Raw genomic sequence first — 22,365 nt, forward strand, 5'->3', positions numbered from 1 at the left:
TTTATAGCGTAGATTGCGTGCCTTTGGGCAAACTGAAATTAGTGAGGCCTGTGTGAGTTTCAGACTGTTGGTCTGTCCAGCCCCTACAAGGCAATGGAGTTCAGTGCTGGTCCTGTAACTCCCATGAAGTGCAGAGGCTGCACCAGTATACTGCTTTGTGAGGACTCCTGTGCTGACCTGCCCATATTTTTCTCTCTCTGATCTCACTCTGTTGTGGTATTTTAGACTTTCCTCTTGTCATAACTGGAGTTTCTGGTTGTTCCCATCATCACTAGCCTGCATGACCTCCACCACATGCTATATTCCTGCCCTGGCAATGCCAATAGACTGAGACATGCACCTCTCTCCCGCATCTCTCTGTCTTCAGGACTGCAAGATTTTCTCTGTACAGCTAGTTCAAACCATAAATGCTCCAGTGCTTTCTGCAACTTCTTGTTTTCTGTCCCTGAAACTATAGCCTACGTTCATTTTTTGCAAGTCTCCATTAGAACTGGTAAAGTGCTTCCTTCCTTCGTGCTGAATCTGTCATTTAGTGCATCACAATAACAAAGCTGTGGCTGCCTTGTCCCAGCACAGCTCAGCTGGAGCCCAAGCAGATGCCAACACTGGAAGGCACAGCCCACCAGCATGCACAGAGCTGCTGCCCACCACGGGCAAGGCTCCTGCCTGCCTTGGCTGCAGGGTACAAGCTCCCCAGCTCCCTACCTCTGCCATGCTACTGGCAGCCTCGGAAGGGGTGGAAGGAGGGCCAGTGGCAGGTCCTGTTCAGGTGCTACTGACCCGGGGAAGAGTGGCTGTCAGGCAGTGTTGGGATTCCTGCTGTGTGGGGAGACTCACAGGAGCTGTCACTGTTGCTCTGCAGTAGGATTGGTGTGCCCAGGTCAGCTCTGCTCTGCAAACACTCAGAGAGCTCGGAGAAATGGATTGCTGCCTGTGCAGAATGCATGCTTGGCAGAGGGATCTGGGTAGGTGGAATTTTTTCAATCCTCCCTGGATGGAGGGAGAGCCAAGACCAACACCCCAGTGTTCACATGCTCTAACCAGAGCTCTCCCTACTTCTTAAGTGAACTGGCTAAATTCTGAAAACAGGACTGTGTGAGGAAATAAGAAGTATCTTAAAAATACTTCCTAAAAGTATCTTAAAATAAGAGTAAGATTTATTGATAATTTCTGTTAAAGCCACCTGTAAATCAAATCTAAAATTTTTTTCAAGGATGAACAAGTGTAATTCTCTTCAAAGCTTATCTTATTTAAAAGACCTCATATGGAAGCACCATGCCACATGGGACAGCATGGTGATGAAATTATCAGTGATGGACACTCCACAGTGCATAGAGCAATGTCAGAGCCAGTCTTCCACAACTCCTGACATCTAAAATACAAGTGTTTGTGTCAGACATTTGTTACACCTACCTGGTTCCCTTACATTCTGAGGAGAGTGATCAGTATCTCCAGACAGTGATTCTTCTGATCTGCTGACAGTAACAAAATTAGAGAAGACAAACTTTACCTTTACAGGCCCTATGGTATAGGGGCCATACTGCATAAATATGTGCTATATAGGCTGCAGGGACTCACTCTTTTGGGCAAATAAAACAGTGATGTTGCTGCAGAAAGCTTCTCAGTAATGAAGGAAGCAATAACCAAGTTTTAATCTTGTTTTAAAGAGAAATTGACCCTGTAGTGGCAGCAATCAGAGATGGAGATGAAAAAGCAGTATGCAACATGATGAAATCAGGAAAAAACCTTTCTGTACCTAATAAGGATGGCTGGATACCCCTCCACGAAGCTGCATACTATGGCCAAGTGGGCTGCCTGAGCCTGTTGCAAAAAGGTCAGTGAAGTTAAAACTAACTAATTACAAAAGGGAAAAGAAGAACACGAATAAACTAAAAGGCCAAATTAGCAGTATTTCAGTCCTAGCCTGGGGCTGTGTATGAAGCATCTTTCCAACCTCCCTGCCTGTATATTAATTTCACCTTCTCTTGGAAAGTAGGTTTCCAGACTGAAGCCTATAAAAGTTAGGATATTTGGGAGAAAGTGATATGGGATAGATTCTGCCAAGCCCTGGATTTCTCATGCTTGGACCTTGAAGCTGAGCTCTCCTGTTATGAGCTGCTTGGCTGCTGCAAGCTGACAGGAATAACCCCACATTCTCCTGGGGGAAGATCCAACCTGGCATCTCTTTGCTGGTGCTTGAAGTTAATTACTGTAGTTTGTTTTCAAACTTCAGTTGAAGAACAGTTGCCCAACAACTTTCTGCATCACTAGTGGCCAAAGCTGAACATTTTAATTTAAACTGAAGACTGGTTTTGATACTCAACCAGAGTTATAGTAACATTATATTAGTATACATGATAAATATACATTAGTGTATTTATAATGTATATATTGTACTATATGCATTAGTATATTCCTAACTTACACTGCTTATAGAAATGAATAAGCAATAAAAACTGAAACCCTCAAGGATTTAGAAGGGTGGTGGTGCTGCAGATACTTGTGCACTTCATGCCACAATGACTTTGGGCTCACCATTCCTCCACAGCGTACCCCGGCACCATCGACCAGCGCACCCTCAATGAGGAGACAGCTCTCTACCTGGCCACCAGCCGGGGCAACCTGGACTGCCTGCTCACCCTGCTGCAGGCTGGGGCTGAGCCCGACATCTCCAACAAGGCCAGAGAAACGCCGCTCTACAAAGGTGAGGAGCTGCTCTTACAGGCATGCAGAGCTCTGCCGGCACCACCAATCACTAGTGGATCACTTGTGATGAGGGGCTGAAAGGCACTGATTAGCTCTTGATTTCTGCTTTCCTGTGGTAGTCCTCTATCTCCCATGCCTGACCTGCCATGCCATGGCCTTTTATGTCTTGCTGTCTCTGTAGACAGGAATAGCAGCTGTCCTGCAGGGTGCAGGCTGTGATGGGGTGCTGAGGGTGAGGGACATTCTCAGGAGGGCCCTAAGCACGAGCTGTCTGCCCAATGTCCCAAACCTACAGAAAGCTGGCAGGGAAGGACTATGTACGCTCTGCTGAACAGCAGGGCCTAAGTAGCTGTTAGATGTGCAAGTACAGTACCTGTAGACATGCCAGTGATTCCTGTACTGTGGGGGTCAGGCCAGGCTGTGTGCTATAGGGGAGTCATAAAATTATAAACAATTCGGTGAGGTGGATAAACTATTTAACACAGACATATTACTTTGCTACTGATTGGAGAGAACACTTTCATCTTTTAGCAGACTAGCAATATATCCATGATATCACAAACACTCAGAGGAGACCTCTCACACCTTCATGTCCAAACTCCTTTGCTCCTGCCATGACAGTTTTTAGCACTCTAAGACATTAAGAACATATATTACAGGCTTAAACAGCAATCTTGCTCCAACTTTGGATGCCTAGCATTAGAGCTGCTTTTAAAATGCTTTTGTTTTAAAATTCTGGCTTTTAGTTGATCAGGGAAAAGCTGTTCAGCTGTGCATTAAAGACACGGTAATGGTTTCAGTAGTAGTAGTAGTGCTCATAGTAGTAATAATCACAACAACAATGATATGAAAACACCTTTTAGCCAGAGAACTGTTAATAAGAATGGGCTAGCCTTGATGCAGTATCTTCTACACTATTTTCCAACAACAACAACAAAAAAGAGTTAAAAAGACTGTAATAACAAAATAGTCATCCCTCATATGTAATCAAATTAAACTCTGCAGAGCTATGGATAGATAATTACAGAAATGTCTAATTATATAGTTGCTTTCAGTATATGAGTGATATCTGTTTATGGGGGAGAACACTATGGAGCTATTGCTAAGAAGAATCAGAACTAAAAGGTGGGACCTCTGTGAGAAAAAGACGCTATTATTTCAAGAAAAAAAAAACAATTGCTATGAAATGTGCTTCTCTTCTTCATTTTACAACAGATGCTAATTGGGGTTTTCAAGGTAGCTGCTCATCCTGTGTACCTTTAGGTTGGAGTCCTGCCATTAAGGTGCAGGGGAGGCCCCATGGTTTGGGATTCAAGAAGCTATGGGCAAATTGGTAGAATAAAAATCAACAAAATGCTATTAATTATTAAGAAACTATGTTTAGCTCAGGATAGTCCTGAACTGTAAATTGAACTATAAATTGAGAAAATTGTTGGTTTGAGCTTTTTATATTTTCTTGTCTACATCGAGCTTTATCTGCAGTCCATGGCAGTAAGATAAAGAGTCAGTTTGCACATAATTTGGAAAGAAAGTGTTCAGGTCATGTGATTTCTCTAACATATTTGTTCTTCATAAATTACTTCCTGCACCTTATCTCACCTCACTGTGTCCCTGTGGTTTCCTGTTGGTACAAATGTGCTGGGCCTGATTCCCCCCAGTGCCAGACTTGACACAAGCCCTACACACTTAGCCAGGTCTAGTTAAAGACTGGCTTCACTGTCACATCCTTTCTGAGCCTCAGAAAATATCACTTGGCAGCAGCCTTTGCTCTCATGTAGACCTAAATGGATCTTTGGTCTTACTATGGCCTACTCCTATGATATTGCCTTGGGCTGCATGAAACAGATACACAACACCCAGAATATTTTCAAAAGCTGGTCCTAGTCTCTTCCTGTTTTTCTAAAACAGCTTGTGAGCGCAAGAATGCAGAGGCTGCAAGACTCCTGGTGCAGTACAATGCAGATACCAACCATCGCTGCAATCGAGGATGGACCGCTCTACATGAGGCTGTCTCCCGAAATGACCTGGAGATCATTGATATCCTTGTGAAAGGGGGTGCCAAGATTGAGTCAGCAAATGCCTATGGGATCACTTCTTTGTTTGTGGCAGCTGAGAGTGGGCAGTTGGAAGCTTTGAGATACCTTGCAAGATGTGGTGAGTACAGCTTACATGCATCTATTCATTTAATTCTTAATAATTCAGAGTTTCCAAGTAATTCTCCATGACTCAGTTTTTGTCTCTGGAGGCCAGGCCTAGCCTGCAGAGGCACTAAGACCCTGCTGCTCCTGATGGTGGAATTGGGTAGGGTCTTTCACAGAGCATGGTCTAGACACAAGTGCTTCTTCAGCATTCATTCATGGTCACCTACTTTGAGAAGTCATGTGCTGTCTGACTGCATTTCCTAACAATTTTTAAATCCATACTGCTGCACACATGTAGCCTAAAATCCAGTCAGTCATAAAAGGCAGCTGCAGGTGATAATAGATGGCAGAAGTTGAACTTCAGCCAACCCCATCTGCTCATGAACATGTGCAGTGATGGGCAAGGTTAGCTGTCCTTGTAATGTATCCTCTGAAAGTAGATAAAGGACTACTGTAGAGTTCATGGGTTTATATCAAATAGAAGCAAACTGTCTCTCCCTATGTGTAAATGTTCAAACATATTAAACAGAGTGAATATGAATCTAATTTACACTAAACCTTTTACTGCTCCAGTCATGTACAACAGCTTTACAATAGGCACAATACACCTCACTACTATTATGAGGCATATATAATTTTCACAATAGACTAATATCTTCAATGTAGGTAAGACTTGGGTCCTACACTTGCAAGACAAGAGTTTACCAGTGATGAAGATAAGAAAAAGTTTTGAAAAAATTAGTATGATTAAGAAAGATATGAGAGTTTGGAAACAAAAAAGTGTTCTGCTGCCCAGCTAGTCTTGCCAGAGAGTTTTGTATGACCAGTTATTCCATTATGCTGCCTATGACTTAAGAAACTAAGCCAGAATGTGATTTGTGTTTTAAATTAGATAGATATTAAGATTTCCTTAAAGTTCAATTTTGAGAAAAATACACAAGAAAAAAATCCAGTAAAACTGTCCAGTTGTTTCAAGCCCTGAAAAGCTCTTCTGAGCATCCCAGGAATGATATCATTCATTGCTTATGATGAGCAATTTTTATCATAAAAAGGGTTTCTTTCTCATTAGGAGCGCAGTCCTGTGTTATGTTTTGTCACTGTAATTCTCCTGATGTTTCCAGCTACAACATCTTCAAAGGGCCAAACACAACACAGATGTTTCAGCTTAGGGTGAGAGCCCAGGGAAATGTTCTCATTGGCAGGGAGTTTTCATGATCAAACAGAAGACTGATCAGTTTCTTTATTGGAGTTTAGAAGCAAAACTCCAGTGAAGTGTCATTCCCATTTAGGATACACATAGAGCAGCCTTCTTGAGAACACCATACAATATATGACAGTCAAAATCCAGGCTAAAGGTCCTTAAATATCTACAGCCAAAAAAAGCTAGATTCCATATTGTTTATGGCAAAAAAGTATTGTCTTGGTTTATACTTGCATGTTATTTATTAAGCGAAGTACACATTAGAGCTCAAGAAAGAAATTACCAAATAGTCTAGTAGTTTGTTGGTAATATTTATCTTTTTTGTAGTAAAACTTACCATTTGAAGCCTAACTCCAAACCTCATGAAGTGCTGAGTTTTGAAATGCAATATTCATTGATTAAGGCACTCCCCAATAAAACCTGTTTAGAATTGTTGATCAGCACCATGCAGTTGACATTTTATAGAGTATTATTTTAGCCTGGATACATACTAAAATTAAAAAGAAGTATAAATACTATAAATCTGTGTAATACTTACAGTGTGACTATATGGAGTACAAATGATAAATATAAATAAATATATAGCATAAATAGATATCCATAGAATTTTGGAGAGCACCTATTGAGATAATCTAATCCAAACCCCTGCTCAGGAATAGTATATATACATAGTGTAAACACATAAATATTAATGGCATTACTATGTTTGAAGGAAAGGCCATGCCATATAAAGAACAGCTCATTTAAATTTTTTTTTTACCTTTGAGCTGAATGGAGCCTGGATTCATGATTGGGACCTAACAGCTGCCACCCATGATAAACTATCCCTCATAAAATTTCCATCTTATTATAATCCAATGTAAATCTATGATATAAAGGTATATAACTGATATGATTGTGCCACCTGTGATATGACCGTGTTCACATCCCCATCCAGCACATTTCATAGCTCCAGTGTCATGGAAATATAAGTGTTCATTCAAAGTATGTTCTTCCCATCTCATTTTAACCTTTTGGTGCTAAAAAGTTTCCTTCCTTCCTAGGTGCTGATATAAATACACAAGCCAGTGATAACGCCTCTGCCCTTTACGAAGCCTGTAAAAATGGACATGTGCCCATTGTGGAGTTTCTTTTGTCCCAAGGAGCAGATGCTAACAAAGCCAATAAGGATGGCCTGTTGCCTCTTCACATAGCAGCCAAAAAAGGGATTTGCGAGTAAGTTTTAGTTAGTTTCATGGTTTCATCTTTTAGACTAGAACCCAAAGTCCTTACAAAAAGAAGAATGTAATGTCCCAGCACCAATTCTGAGCAATGTGAGCAAGGCAGGTACCAGCTGAGAAGTGAGCTTTCTGCTTGCAGAGCTCAGACTGGAGAGTGTGTTTGGAGGCTGGGATGGGATGGGGTGAGCAGCAATGCAGGATGAAAGATTCCTTTAATTTTACCAAGACATCATCTATTACAGCTAAATAACATCATGTATCTTGGAAGTGGATTAAACTGAAGTCCTCAAAATATTCTTAAAATATAATAGAACAAGTATTGGTGGGGAGTGTTAGTCCTTAATAGCACTTGCAGCATGGTTTGCAATAATTTTCCTACATGAGCCCATTGTGATTCTTCTGCACATGCAGAAGATGCTGGATTTGTCTCTGGTGTGTTCAGGGTTTAATAACAATAATTCAGTTGCTGACAGCAGGAAGTGGTTAAGTGAATCTCTAAGGCATTAGCGAGATTGTCACTAGAATATAGTGTCCAGTTCTGATATCCTTCCTTTCAGGAAATTGTAAAGGCTTCAGAAAAGAAGGACAATGTGGCGTTGGGTTTTCAACAGGACAAGAATTTCTCATGGTCTGGAAAATATATTTTATTAGTGAGTGATCAAATAACTCTTATTTGTAGCAGACAAATTCATTAAAAGACCCACTGCTTTCTTTCTGAAATTAAATGTGTTTGGGACAGAGCTAAGCAAATTTTTTAAACAGGGAGACAAGTAACTAGTGGAAAAAATAAGCAGAAATCAGGTAGAATTACCAGTCCTCTGAAACAGAGATTTTTCTAGGAAAGTGACAAACTATAGTCTGTGATAAAGAATATCAATTTAGAAGATGCTGTCTGGGGATGGGATGTTGCACTGTCATGTAAGTAGTAAGCTGGGACACTGCAGCATGCTCCTGAGCCTGAACTCCATAGCATTTACTTCTGATCCTGGAGCAAGTTTTAGATCCTGCTTTTAATCCCTCACTGCTGGAAGAGTGAGTGGCCCACAACTAATTTTTCATTGTAGTAACAGATCCCTTTAGGGATTGTAGAGGACCCTTCTGACTATCACAGTTTCTACCAAAATATTTCTACAACAGGCAAATGAGAGTGTCTGTCCAACTGCAGTGACTGTTTCTGGACATGACAGCTATCTTTGCAGTGAACTGCTCGAGTGGATTCCTACATATTTCACAGTATATGAGGAATAAAAGCTTTTAACATCACTACACCTTCCCATAATGTTTTTCATTCTAGCATTTAGATTTCTTTGGGAATGCCAATTAAGCTTCTCCAATCACTTTGATAGACCTGAGGATAATAATTTTCTGTAGTTGGAGTAGGCCTGGTTCCTTGTGCAAGCTGTGTATTCCAGAGGGCAGCTCAGTGTCAACTTATGTAACAGGTTTATACACTTACATCATGTACATGAATACACTGCAGTGACACATGCATGATTCAAAATTTTCTCCAGGATTTGAGTTATAAAGTCATATTCATGTGAGAGAGACAGAACTCAGTTTCAGTTGTTCACTGTCTAAAAATTATCGGAAAGTACAGTAAGTTGATAGGAAATATATACAGCATGGGCCAGCTCTCTGAATCTTTCCTTCCCCTCAAGCAGTCTCACACTCTGACCTGAAAAGAAATTTACATGGAAACTCCACAACCTGAGTTCACCCTGTGTTATGAAAGGAAGGGCCTGATTCAGGGCTCATATCTATTTTTCCCAACAACCAGCAGCATAAATGAGACCAGAATTTAGTTCAAACTCTGCATTCCTTCACTTGTAAAAGACTGAGCACAAATTTTGTGCATAACTGCTGCAAACTAAGTAGAAAAGAAAGACAAAAGAAAAATATATTCTCTTAGAAATATTTATCTAAATGACAAAACTTAAGCCTGTTTGGCTGATCATTCTTATTTCCTCTGGTATTCAGTAAAATAACACCCTTCATGGTGACCTCTGTATTCCTGCAGATTTAGTACGTAATTCTGCAGGAATTCCACACTTCAGGTTTTTGCCAGAGCACGAAGGCTCCCTACCATCAAAAAGCCAAGAATGTGGTCCCAGGGCTCAACTGTCAACTCTTGTTTCTTGGTGTTTGTTTATTTTAAATGACACCTTGTCAATACTGACCTGAAATTCATAAGGGTCATCTCATAAGCTGCAAGCAGTCATTTAACCCTTTCCCTCTTAAAACTGAGATGTTGAAAAGGGAACACTTCATGAATTGTGGGCAGACTTATTATGTAAATACAAGTCAGTAAACTCTTGGCATGCTCACACTAAGGATGCTCTACCTCCTTCTCCATATAACCTCTAACAAATCGAAAACACAGAAGCAGGTGTCAGAGGTTAGGGAAATCTTGGCACTATTTAAAAACTGTACATGAAGCTCATCCCTGTGACAGACATGGGATGTGGTCTGACTTGTCTGGCCTTGGCTGCCTTCACTTAGTTGCATTCCCCCTCTAGAGAAACAGGAAATGCTCCAGAGGCACCATATTACTGAACTGACCCACTTTGGAGGGTGAGAAAGAGACACAGGTTCAAGCTACACAATTAAACTGGTAACAATTTGATGCTTCCTACTTGTCATACCAAAATAAATGTGGGGTACAGGGACTGTACTGAGCTCTAGGACACTGCAGCATTTGGATGCAGAGCCTCAGCGTGGCACCCGTGCAGCGAGGTTCAGGTTACCCTTGCAGACAGAAATAATACAGTGCCTCTTTAACTCAGATGTGAAGAGCTGGCTGAAGCACATATGCTGGAGGGAAAGAACAAAACAGACCCTTAAATCTTCAAAACATTTGATCATGGGATGAGTAATGCTGGTACTTGGCGTAGTGTCCTCACAGTGCTCTGTGCCCTTTTTGTTATTAGGCTCTTACAGAACATTTGCTGAGGGTGGGAAGTTGCCAGCTCACCAGCACCCAAACCTCCTGCTCCCTGGCAAGTGCCACAGTGCTGGAAAATTAGTGTGACTGCTTGCAGAAAAAATTAAGTGCTTAATTTCCCAAGATATTTACATAATTTAAAAGCCTTTTTGTTTAAAAATGAGGTGTAGAAGTAACTTGGAGACATCAACAGTCCATAAGGTAAATAGGAACATAATCCTGTAAAATTACATCTTCAGCCCTTATTTCAGCTCCTGGGAGTGTTGGAGGCTCAGTGTTTCACAGTATCACAAGATCATCACAGACAAAGGTTTTACTGGCTTAGTTCATTATGTAAATATATATTTGAGGGCCCAGTGTTGGGACCAGCCATTGCAGTCAAGCTGAAGATATGCAGCATTTTAAAGGAGACACACTACATGGTAGGAAACTGAGCTTTGCATGTTTGGGTGTCACCAGAGCTGTTGACTACTACATAGAGTAGTCAGCATGGGGGGAAAGGAGGTGGAGAAGGTGTGCTTGGCTTCCCAGCTCACACAAGTTCCTATTTAAGATATCCCCCTCTACACAGATATTGCAAAGGGAGTGTGGGCAACTCCTGACACAGCAGGCAGACTCAGGTTGGATGAACAGTAGGGTCTTTCTAAAAGTAAGTTTCCTAGAGGCGACTTGTCTATATCTACAGAATCAGCCGAGGGCCTTGGAAATATCACCCAACTTTATAAGCAGGAAATGAAAGTTTAACCCATAGGGTTGGTCATGCAGCTCCATTGGCACCTGTACAGACATAAAAGGGATCATGGGTTTGTGGCTGCAGGGCTCCAGTGCATCATATATTTGAAATTCATATTAAATATTAGAGCAGCTTGATTTATGTTGTTGTGTTTAAGGCCACATCACACTTTACAATAGCAATCTGTCATTACTTGGGTTTAGGACTTGGCTGCACAATTTTCTCCCTCAGATGAAACATGGAAACCAGCCTGGAAAATATTTTTACTTCTTTTTCTCCCTTTTACTAATTGTCTTTTTGGCTCTCTGTGTTCTGGGATGGACATTGATAGCCCCATGAATTTGCCATAGCCAAAAGCCGCACAGTGAAGGCCCACAGGATAAGGATCAATGCAGGGTAATAACTGAATTGTAAAATCCAATAGAGAAGGCCTGGGAACCAAATCTGTAGTTTGTCCTAGCTCAGTCCTGTAGACATGGACTTTCACCTGCTGTCTGGTGTCAAGCCTATTACTGTGGCTGTGACCCACAAGACCTGCCAGCACTTTGTGTTGGCAGCCTTCTCTGCTGAGCAGTAAAGCAAAACCTGTAACAGGGAGATACATTCTCTCTGCTGGTACCTCAGGCTGGAGGTTGTGCACCTTTTCCTCCAGTCCTACCCACAGCATCATGATGAAGGTGCAGAATATCTGGTAGTTCCTGGCTGGTCGTCTGCCACTTGGGCTGTGGAACCTAAGAGAAGTTACAACAGGGTGGGTGAGTGCCAGCATGTCATCTCTTCCTTTGTAACTGCCCCTGTAGCTGCCATTACATCACAGAAACTGGGTGATAATCTCAAAAAAATGTGTTCCTCCATGAAAGAGGAAGGTCAAACAACTCATATTTTTGGCAAGGATGGTGCTGACAGGTTTGAGGTTTGCAGTCTGGTTTCTATGAGTTGTTCCTGTGCCTGAGTTAGCAGGCCCTGCCTTACAGGTACAGTCATAAAGCTATGAATAAAGCTTGCTGCAGGGTTGTAGATCCCCTAGAGCTCACTGCTGCTCACTGAGTCTCCTCCTGGCAGGATTGTCTCCATGCTGATCCCTGTGACCAGCCGCACCCGTGTCAAGCGCAGTGGCATCAGCCCCCTGCACTTAGCGGCCGAACGCAACAATGACGATATCCTGGAAGAGCTGATAGATGCTGGCTACGAGGTCAACACTGCCCTCTCTGAGGAACGGTCCTGCCTTTATGAGGACAGACGCACCACCCCACTCTATTTTGCTGTTTTTAACAACAATATCTACGCCACAGAGCTGTTGCTGCAAGCCGGAGCCAACCCCAATGTCGACCTCATTAACCCATTACTCATCTCCATCCGCCATGGCTGCCTGAAGACCATGAAACTGCTTCTTGACCATGGGGCAAACATTGATGCCTATATATCAAGTCATCCCACCACATTTCCAGCTACTATCATGTTTTCAATGAAGTACCTTTCCGTGCTGAAGTACCTCCTGGATCTGGGCTGTGACGCAGGTTCCTGTTTTGAGTGTCAGTACGGAAATGGCCCACACCCTGCATTAAATTACAGGCGGGAAAGACTTAATGATCCTCAGGTGACCAGGGAGCCAGCTGTAGTACAGGTAAGCACTGCCTAGTCTACCCACAGGACTTCTAAGGACATCTCCTACCAGTGGGTTTTGACAACAGAAGTGTATTTTTTTTCCAACTTTTTTGTGAGAGTAAATGTCATGATCCCTACTTTACAGAAAAAAAGGCTCAGTATGAGCCAGCAAACATTCCAAGTTTGTGTCCAATGACTGCAGGAACGTAGGCAACAGCCACTGTGGCCATAGCTTGAATTTACAGTGAATTTTAGCCATCTTGACATTCTTACTGACAGTTCTACAATGCTCTTTCCCTCTGGACCTGAGGTGCCAAGAGTGAGGCACATTTTCTTGACAAACACATGGATGATAGCATATGGGAGGCATAAACTTTTTTTAACTTGCCCTGTAGGTTTTGTTTTGTCTAACAGAATGTTAGCTACTGGTTACATGAAAACAGTCTAGTGCTTCACTTTGAGGGTAAACTAGTGAATGTGAACAACTTCAATTTCTGAGTCTACTGGAAAAGCAGTCATGGAGAGAGAGCACAAATTATTATATTAGCTATGTAACTGAGTTATATTTGAAGATTTCACAAGAGATTAGCAATTTCATATTTTCTAAGCCACTTATAAGCTTTAGATATCTACATTTTATACATGTATCTTTGCAGTCCTTTCTAAAATGCAGCTGGGCTTAGCTTCCATTGGGCTGGAATGGGACTCTCAATCCCTTAAACGCCTTTGCAGAATCTCAAATTATACTTTTTTTCTGATTTCTGTATCTCCTCTCCTTACAATGTATCTCAAAGCCTAATGCTCAATTCAAAATTTGCTGTCTTTCAACATGCTACACAAAAATGAAATCTCAACATGGCAGTTTTTCTATTTTGCAAGAAGTCAGGGAAGAAATCAGTCAGCTTCTATCTAATTTAAGTGCAGCTTTGAGGGATTCAGCAGAATCCCGAAGGTATGGTTACCAATATATTTTCTTTTCTGGTGGAAAGAATAAAGGAAAACATTAAATGATCCTAGGAAATCTTGACCTTTTTATCAGTACTGTCTTCCAAAAGACTTTACTCTCAGGTAACATATCTGGGGGGAAAAAAAACAACCAAAAAGAAAATCTTATAGAGGGAATTTTAAGAGTCCTTCACAATAATCTCTTATCCTAAAAGGGCTTTACTCTCAAGAGTCTTTTGTCACAACAAAATTGATCCACCACACCATATTTTTTGTCAAAGAAAAATTTATAAAATACATCATCTCTAGTTCTTGATCTGTGATATGGTAGCACACTGAGTGAGCAGAGAGATGGAATTCCAAGACAAATAGACAGGGTTTGTCTGTAGCCCTCTGTGGTATCCCAGCCACTCAAAACCATTCCTTCTGGATCTCACCAGAAACTATTGCCTTAGAAAATATTAGGTCACTCACAAAGAGTCATTGCCTCAAAGGTCACACCATATGAGGCAGAGATAGCAAAAATTGTATAAAAATTTATCTTTATCCAGAGAGAAAACAGTGAGGAGAGATGCACACAGGAAAAAAAGTAATCCCTTCCCTCTAATATTGTTTTTTATTTGCTTTTACTGCTAGGATTTTGGCTGATAAAAGTGAGGCTTCTGTGGTAGCTTCATGATATGTAGTTATAATATGGTTTATATCCTGAAATATGGAGGAAACTACAGCCTTCTCCACACAAAGAACGTTCTTTTTCTATTTTCTTGTGTAAGATTACATCAGGATATTAAATCTGAAATATTAGTCTTTAGAAAGGCTACCAAGTAATGTAACTGGATTTGGAAAATGCACAAATATAAATCATAACTGATGCTACTAGATTAATGTGTCCTGGAGAAAGTGAACACAGAAAAATGGTTTTTGACTCTCTCCACGTTTCCGGAGCTGCTGTTGATCCCGGGAAGGTGGGAGCGTACTGCCACGAGAGGGCATTGGGGTTTCTGCCGAGAACGCAGGCTCGGAGCCGCCTCGTCCCCGAGTCAATCCCACTGCCTGGTGTTGCAGTTTTGCATTATTTTTTTCTTCATTTGGCTACACTTCTTTTCCTGCAATGTGTTTTGAAACGAGTTTATTCCAGAAGATGTTTTTGCAAGCCGAGCTTGTGAACAGGGAAGAGAGAAAAAGGCAGGCAGGGTGTCTGGTGGAGACAAGAGGAGAGCAAGTAAGATCCAGTGTTTTATGGCCCTACATGTGTCTTCATTTCAACTCCACTAAAGCAGTCACTGCAAGGAGGTGTTAGTGCAGGTGCCCGCTCTGTCTCACACAGGTAACTGCATGGCAGTGACATAAACACTGCAGAGGGACACACAGACATACAAAACTGCACTCCCTATAAGCAGCCCAGGTAGGAAACTGTGGGTTGTCCTCTGCCATCCTTCTGACATTACTGTCTCTAGTTGTCCTGGGAAACATTACATGGAGATGCTCGGTGAAAAATAAGAGTCAGAAGAGTCAGAAGAACACCTCTGTGAATGCTCTCACCTTGAAAAAAATAACCTTATGTTCCGCAGCTCTATTTTACTAGGTGCACTAATATAATTTTATTCTGAAAAAGAGTATCCACACAAGAGTTTAATGATTTTGAGTTAGGAATCCTGCATGAATAATCAAATTTGATCTAGTTAAAGGAATTTAAACTGAGTGAGCTTTAAGCTAGTGCATTTTCTTTCCTGTTTGGTGTGGGCTTAGAAGGTGTTTGCAGACAGTCTGAGTTGCTAAGTTGATGGATGGGGCTTCAGCCACCATCATTCAATAGGGTTCTGCCATGTGCCTGAGTTCTTATCCACACAGTATGATTCAATTCATGTTAAACTTCCTTACTGCTTGCATGCAGATAATGTCCACAGATATCTTCATCATATGTAGAACCCTAAGAGAGACAGATGAAACTGACTGATATAATATACATATTTAGATTAAAGTGGGCAGATTTTTTAAAATGAGACTGCTTAAAGTCAGGTTCCTAAATTTATTCTTCAGTATCTCCATAAGAGGCCCTCCATGCAATGAATTTAGGTAGTCTGCATCTTACACTGGAGACAAGAGAAAATTTGCATGATCCAGGACTGAGTAAGGAAGGCACCCTGTATTAGGCCCAGGATAGTTCTCACGAGTGAGTAAAGCACCCAGGGATTCATCTGTGCAGAGATTTCTCCAGACTTGTTTCTAGTAAGATGTTTGGTCCCCCAAAGCTGCAGATACTAATAGGTTCACAGGAAGCAGGAGGTGCTGCATTCTTCTAAATCTCCCTCTTTCCCTAAGATTCCATTTTGCCGCACAAAGCCCCACCCAGGAGGGGAAAGGACCCAGCAAGCTATGTCACAGGGCCCTAGACTGCATGGACCTTTCAGCAGCCCCTGACTAGCTTGGGGCAAAGTTCCTCTGCCCTTACATTTCTGTGGAAGTAGGATTTTTGGACTTGCAAACAATTCAGCATTATTCCATGCTCCAGAGCTAGGACTTGACCAGGGATTTGTGTCATCCTGTGATTGCAAAGAGGGAGTTCTACCCTCAGCTTGAAAATAATAGGCTTTAGTTGAAGTTTCCTGAAGGGAAACTGGTGATTGCCCTCACAGCTGGTAGGAGCGGGGTACCATCAAAGCTGTCAGGTCTATTGCAATTGCTGTTTCCACAAGTGCGTTTATGTCCCACTGATGGTAGTCCATCTGTTTTTCCTTGAAGTTTTGTGAAATGGTGTCTACTCCAGAGATAAGTCGCTGGGCTGGGCCGATCATCGATGTTCTTCTGGATTATGTGGGTAATGTGCAGCTCTGTTCCCGGCTCAAGGAGCATATTGACAGCTATGAGGACTGGGCTGTCATTAAAGAAAAAGCAGGTATGGTCTCCCAGAAGAGATTCTGGCACAAATAGTCCCACTGTTGGATTCAAAACCCCAGTCACCATCTCCTCTTAATAGTCATCCCATAAACTTGAAATCCTTGAAAGGATTTTCCTTCTGTGACTGACCAGTTATGAGGGTCAGGAATTTATGGGGTGTCACTGGCCCTGTGGTGTGAAATGCACACCAGCCATTGATCTGACCCACAGGGAATGAGCATAGCAATGCAGAAAGGCCCATTTGGATGTAGCTTGGGTTCAGTCGGATCAGGATAGGTGGGCAGCGCAGCCATCTCCACAGCAGCCTAGCAGGCAACAGTGGCCTTTAAAGCCTTTATTAATATTCCACTGTCCTAATATCCTTTCCCTCAGGAAAAAGTCTTTCATAGATATTATCAGAATCAGTTTTCTGGCACCAAGCTAAATTTGGTAGCTATTGCATTTATTTTCAGTGGGAAGCCTGAACACTTTGAAGTGACTTGTTCAAATCCTCCTAGAAAGCCCAGTGCTGTGGCTGAGATGGGTACAGCACCCTATACTCCAGGCCCACAGTTCCCCAGGTATGCCTCAGAGTACATGTTCTGCCACCAAACCCAGACTTACCATCCCTTCGTTACAGAAAAAAACCTTTTTTCATTTTTCATTCTTCCATTTTCCTCCTGTCACTGTCCTGCTCAAGCTGAGCTCAAGTCCCTCAAGTTAACACCTCTTCTGCTCATGTTTCTGACCTGCCTGTCTTTCAGAACCTCCACGACCTCTTTCCCATCTTTGCCGCATCAAGGTACGGAGCCTGGTTGGAAGAAACCGCATTAAACTCCTCGACACCCTGCCTCTCCCAGACAGACTGATCCGGTATTTACAGCACGATTACTCACAGTGACCCCAGGCACACTGGATATGCAGCAGCTTCCCTGCATGGCACCCAATGTCACCACCTTGGCACAGTGCACGCTGGGGAGGAATTGCTGCTGGCTTGGTCAAGCACCCTCCCATGACTAATCCAAGAGAAATGTGCTTTTGAAGCATGAGTGAGAAGAAAATGGAGGAGACAGCTAACATAGGAGGCTGCTGTTAGGTTTTTCAAGAGAAAACACATATAATTCACCTCAGACCTTAGTCTGCAAAGAAGAAGAAATGAGAGGCAATACTGACAAATGAGTAGTGCTGAAGTATCAGTGAGGAACTCAAAAGTGTCCTGAAGCTGTGGTGGAGCTTAGCATCCTTGCTGTGGTCACAATTCAAAACTTGTCAAGAATCAACGTGTTTGGAAAAACAATCACATTACCTTCACTGACTGAGATTTTTATTGTAGTTTCTATTCTATTGTTTGGATATCTGCTAAGTGTGTTGGTTGCTAAATCTTTGATATTTGACACCACCTTGCTAACACCGTAACTTCTTTTTTTGTACCTTTCTTATTAAGGACTTGATTTATGAACCTTCAAATCTCAGAACTCTTTAACAGACGAAAATCCAGAAATGCTGAATCCTTTAAAAGTCAAGGAGAGGTTTATTTAAGGAGGATGGAAGAATTATATTTGCACATAGTGAATACAGCTCATTCTGTATTATATTTGCAATAGGAAGTAAGTGAAATTTTGCGTGAGAGAATTTCCTAGACTGGGGATTTGAAAACAGCCCTTAGCTCTTTGGTTTTTTTGGTGTAAATTAGAAGTAGCTGCACTGTAAACAGTAGGTTTATGCTTTCATGAAGCTGGTGTCAGAACAGAACAAAGCCCTAGAGGAGCAGGAACAGAGAGTGATGTGAAGGAGAGAGGCAACACTGCTGAACCAACTTATTTTCTTCCTTCCTCAGAAGATCTTTATAAAACCCAGCCTCTCTGACCTCCTTGGACCTCTGTGGCTGTAACAATACAATGACTGAAAGAAAGAGCAATTATTTCAAAATTATTGAATTCAAACTGCAAAATTTATGGAAATGAATACCCAGAATTAGGTGTCCATATCTTTATTCAGGTGCCTAAACAATGCCAAGCTGCTTGCTCCAGGTGTTGTTCCACTTAAACCAGGGAAATCATATTCAGTATGAGATATTACTGAGGCAGAATAAAAAAAATCTCAGAATTTAGCCCTGAATTTTCTGACTTTGGAAGTTTGAAGTATCTATTAGCTTCCTTTGACAATGATGAAAGTTATTATCTCAGCTTCTTTGAAAATTAGGTCACCTATTTACAGCTCAGATCCACAACTGATTTATGGCAGCTTAACAAGTCACCATCTATCTGCTGAACCACTATAATTGTCCGTGAAATTCTTTTATTGAAGTTTTTAACAAGTCACATTCCCTCACAGCTGGGGAGACCAAGGAGCCCATGAACAGTTATTGGCAGAGACTACAGATCACTTGACAGGTGTAACTTGCTGAACTGCTTTGATGGGTGCTTTGTCCCTCGCTAGGCACCTAAAAAAGAATGGAAGAAACTAAATTTGAAACTACATCTTTTCAGATCTTATGCTAAAATCACACTCCTTACCTTAGGTGACTGAGGAGCTGTGCACCATGGTCCGTTTGGAGTCCCCACCAGAGACCTTACAGATCTGGTTTTGTTTGTTGGTCTGCATACCATCCATAGAAATGATAGAAATCTAAGTAGGGAAAATACATTGCACTGAGTTTTATTTGTGTGGAGTTTTATACCTTAACACAGGACTGAAGTGTGTTGCACAAATATAATACAATCTGTCTGGGCACACAGAGTGTTATGACTTTGTGTGAAATGTCTTCATCACTTGTGGGACAGGATGTGAGCAGAAAAAGCATTGGTTACAGGATTGCTTACTCTGTCCATTGCTGTCCCCTTTAAAAATGCAAAAATTGAAAAACCAACACAATTCACACTGAACACTGCTCTTGTAAAGCTTTGGAAAGACAACTGAGATTCCTCCACTGCTGAAATTTCATCCAGTAACTTCCTTTACTGCCAGTTTAAGATCTACTCCCTTGTCTCCCGCAGTGTGAACAGGGAATTAGTTTAGGTTAGAAAAACATTGGGTGGAGAGAAAATGAACAAGAAATTGCTATATTAGCTCTGCCAGTGAAGACCTTGTATTGGTAAGCACAACCTGGAGAGATAGGAAATCACTGTGGAGTTCATGCATCTCTCACTTTCTGGGGCCGTGCAACAAAGGTCTGGGTCTTACATTGATATAAATCAGAAGTCCTTGAAATCAAGTAAGTGTAACAGAGCAGAGTTGTAGAGGGTGATGTAAACAGATAGAGCTTGGTGGAGACCACATCAGAATTTGGTGTGCAGTGACAGCCCTGGAGACCCTGGCAGGTAGAAGGGTTCACAATCACCAAGTACATGAATAACTCCAGAAGTGGGATTTCATAAGTATCCCAACCTGGGAATTTCCCCTGAGCCAACATTTTTATGTCCACAAAAGTCTAGCAAGTAGCAATTTCTTTTTCGGTCCTTGGAGAAGCTGGGTTTGAATGAGATAACTGGGTTTGAATGAGATAAATATGGAAAGCCCATTTCTTCTTTCAACCAAGAGACCTTCATTTCTGTTGGGAGACCCATGTCCTGGTTTGCTGTCAACGATCAGCTCTGAGCAGGAGTCACTGAGCCAGAGAGCACTGGTCTGATGGGAACATAACACAGCTGTGGGCAGGATAAGTGCATGCTGTGCTGAGCCAGAGAGCACTGGTCTGATGGGAACATAACACAGCTGTGGGCAGGATAAGTGCATGCTGTGCTCAGAAACTGAGGTGAGAAGTGTCTATCTGTTAGAGGGGGAGTCTGGTAATTACAGTATTATTAAGTCCTTTCTGCTTCATCTTTAAAGCAAACCTTCACACACTCAGTTTACATTTATTTGCACTGAAATGGAGCCCACTACCTCTCCACTCCAGTCACTGACATACTATTTTGTGCACAATACTGAATCTGCACAAATTCAATGTGCCTTTAATACACCTATCTACAAGTTACTGTGAAAAGAAAAATACTCCAAAACCCAGGCAAGACAGGCTTTTTAAGCAGATCAGTAATTCTAGTGCAAGGTAAAGTGGCTTGTTTCACTGAGTGTGATAGTTAGACTCCTTCAGAGATGATGACTTTATGTGAGATGTTCTAGGAATATTTTATGACCAGGTTACTGTACTTTTTTTTTACTGCAACATGTGCAATTCATTTGATGTTCTTGTGCACTTTTTTGATTTTTTTATTTCATTTTGTATGAAAGTTTTTTCATTTACCTCTCCCTTCCCATTATTTATAAAAGCTATTGTGTTTTTAAAAGTTTAAATCTGCACTGTTCTAGTAAATAGCAGCTCTCAATGTTATGTTTCCATCTTTCAAACAACATATGAATAAACAAGCAGATTCTTAAGGACTATCAGCTGTCCTGAATAGCAACATCAACCATCAACCAGCCAAACACAAAAACATCCAGAAAAATTCTGAATCAATCCAAGCTTGAATAATTAATAATTCCATTGTCAATCTCAGGGATGAGAGAACAGTAAGTATTGCTAGAGAGGAGACAGAGTTGCTATTATTTGCAAACCTTTTGGAAAGTCTCACACATCCCCATTCAGGGATTTTGAATATACTTAACAATTGTCTTCTGTTCGCTTGTGTTTTCCTTCACTGCTGCTGCAGTTCAAAGCCCCAGCAAGGGCCACTGCCTGCCTTGGGTTGGTGGGGGAGCTTCCATGTCACAAAGGATTTTGAAAAAGTAACATTAATTTAAATCTGAGTGTAGGAGCATAAATATCTGAGTCTGAGGTCATTTAGAATGGTCTGTTTCAATCCTTCATCATAACTTTAAATCACACTATTCTACTACATGTAAAATGTGCAGCAACATACATTCAAATAAAAAGGAGATTAAAAGAAGTAAAAAAAGAAAACTAGGAATTTAATATTCAAAAGATAGAAACTTGGTTTTAACTCTCGTCTTCCTCTGGATTTCTTCAGAAATAAAATTTATACAGAGGCTATCCACTTTGCCAAGGATTTTAATTTTTACAGAAGTCCTTATTCTGGTGTGATACACAGCACGAAGAAATTTCCCTAATGAACTCAAGGAGGAACACTTAAGCACAGCAACTACTGCAATACCAGTAGTTTATTCCATGACCTGGTCTGGCCACCCAGATGGAAATCCAGACCAATACCAAGGAGGCTGCTCTGTATTGATAGTACTGAAACAGAGTTCAGCATCTGGCTGCATCTGGAATACAGCAGCAACACAGAGCTATTGATGTGAGAAAAGCCCCCCATTTCCAAGTAACAAAATTCCTTAAATTTTTCCTAAACTGTGAATTAAAAGCTGTTGTTCTCCTACCTTTAACTTCAATGGCTCTGGGTTCTGTTACACTACTTTTGGAGAGGGACAGTTTCCTCATGGATTTTTTCCAAAAAAGGGATAGGCATCTAAATATGTTCCAATCTTTACTTCTGGATCAAGAGCTAATCTGAAGTCTTTAACCCCTAGATTGGCTCTTTAGCACCTCACACCTTGCATTTAGTTGCAAGTATGTGCTACAGATACATTTCCTGCTTTCTCTCCTACAGTCTATACTGGTTTGATACATATATCAAGTGCCATAGCAGGGAGAAAGCAATGAAAGCCATCTCTATTTCTACTGTTCACCTGCACTACACACATTAAAGACATTGTTTCCATAAAAGTGAACATTGGTGGGATATGTGAGGTTTGAGGAAAGAGTAAACCATTTTAGCCTGGGAGTCGAATCATAGAATATTTTAAGTTGGAAGGGACCCACAAAGATCATCAAGGCCAACTCTTAAGTGATTGGCTCATAGAGGGATCAAATCTACAACCCTGGCATTATTACTACCAGGCTCTAACCAACTGAGCTAATCCCAGGGTTAGATCATATCCTAATAAAAGGTGCAATCTGGTTATATAATACCAAGACCATCAGAAGATATAAAATTATACTCTGCAATTGCTTCCGATGATATTTTTTTAAATGACTA

At 41.4% G+C, this 22,365-nt stretch overlaps 1 protein-coding gene across 4 annotated transcripts in view; it reads left to right on the forward strand.

Annotated features, from left to right (window-relative positions):
• Window positions 1–20,750, forward strand: part of ASB2 (ankyrin repeat and SOCS box containing 2) — a 47,433-nt gene extending 26,683 nt beyond the window's left edge. For all 4 annotated transcript variants that reach the window (XM_068192535.1, XM_068192534.1, XM_068192536.1 and 1 more), the window contains 7 exons: window positions 1,668–1,834; window positions 2,549–2,704; window positions 4,615–4,860; window positions 7,092–7,263; window positions 12,005–12,566; window positions 16,235–16,388; window positions 17,134–20,750. In XM_068192535.1, the coding sequence (XP_068048636.1) occupies window positions 1,668–1,834; window positions 2,549–2,704; window positions 4,615–4,860; window positions 7,092–7,263; window positions 12,005–12,566; window positions 16,235–16,388; window positions 17,134–17,270 (1,594 nt within the window). In that variant the 3' untranslated portion in view covers window positions 17,271–20,750. The remainder of the gene's footprint in view (window positions 1–1,667; window positions 1,835–2,548; window positions 2,705–4,614; window positions 4,861–7,091; window positions 7,264–12,004; window positions 12,567–16,234; window positions 16,389–17,133) is intronic.
• The last annotated feature ends 1,615 nt before the right edge of the window (window positions 20,751–22,365 follow it).

The sequence above is a fragment of the Anomalospiza imberbis genome, chromosome 6, assembly GCF_031753505.1.
Source record: "Anomalospiza imberbis isolate Cuckoo-Finch-1a 21T00152 chromosome 6, ASM3175350v1, whole genome shotgun sequence".
In the NCBI taxonomy this organism is placed as follows: Eukaryota; Metazoa; Chordata; class Aves; order Passeriformes; family Viduidae; genus Anomalospiza; species Anomalospiza imberbis.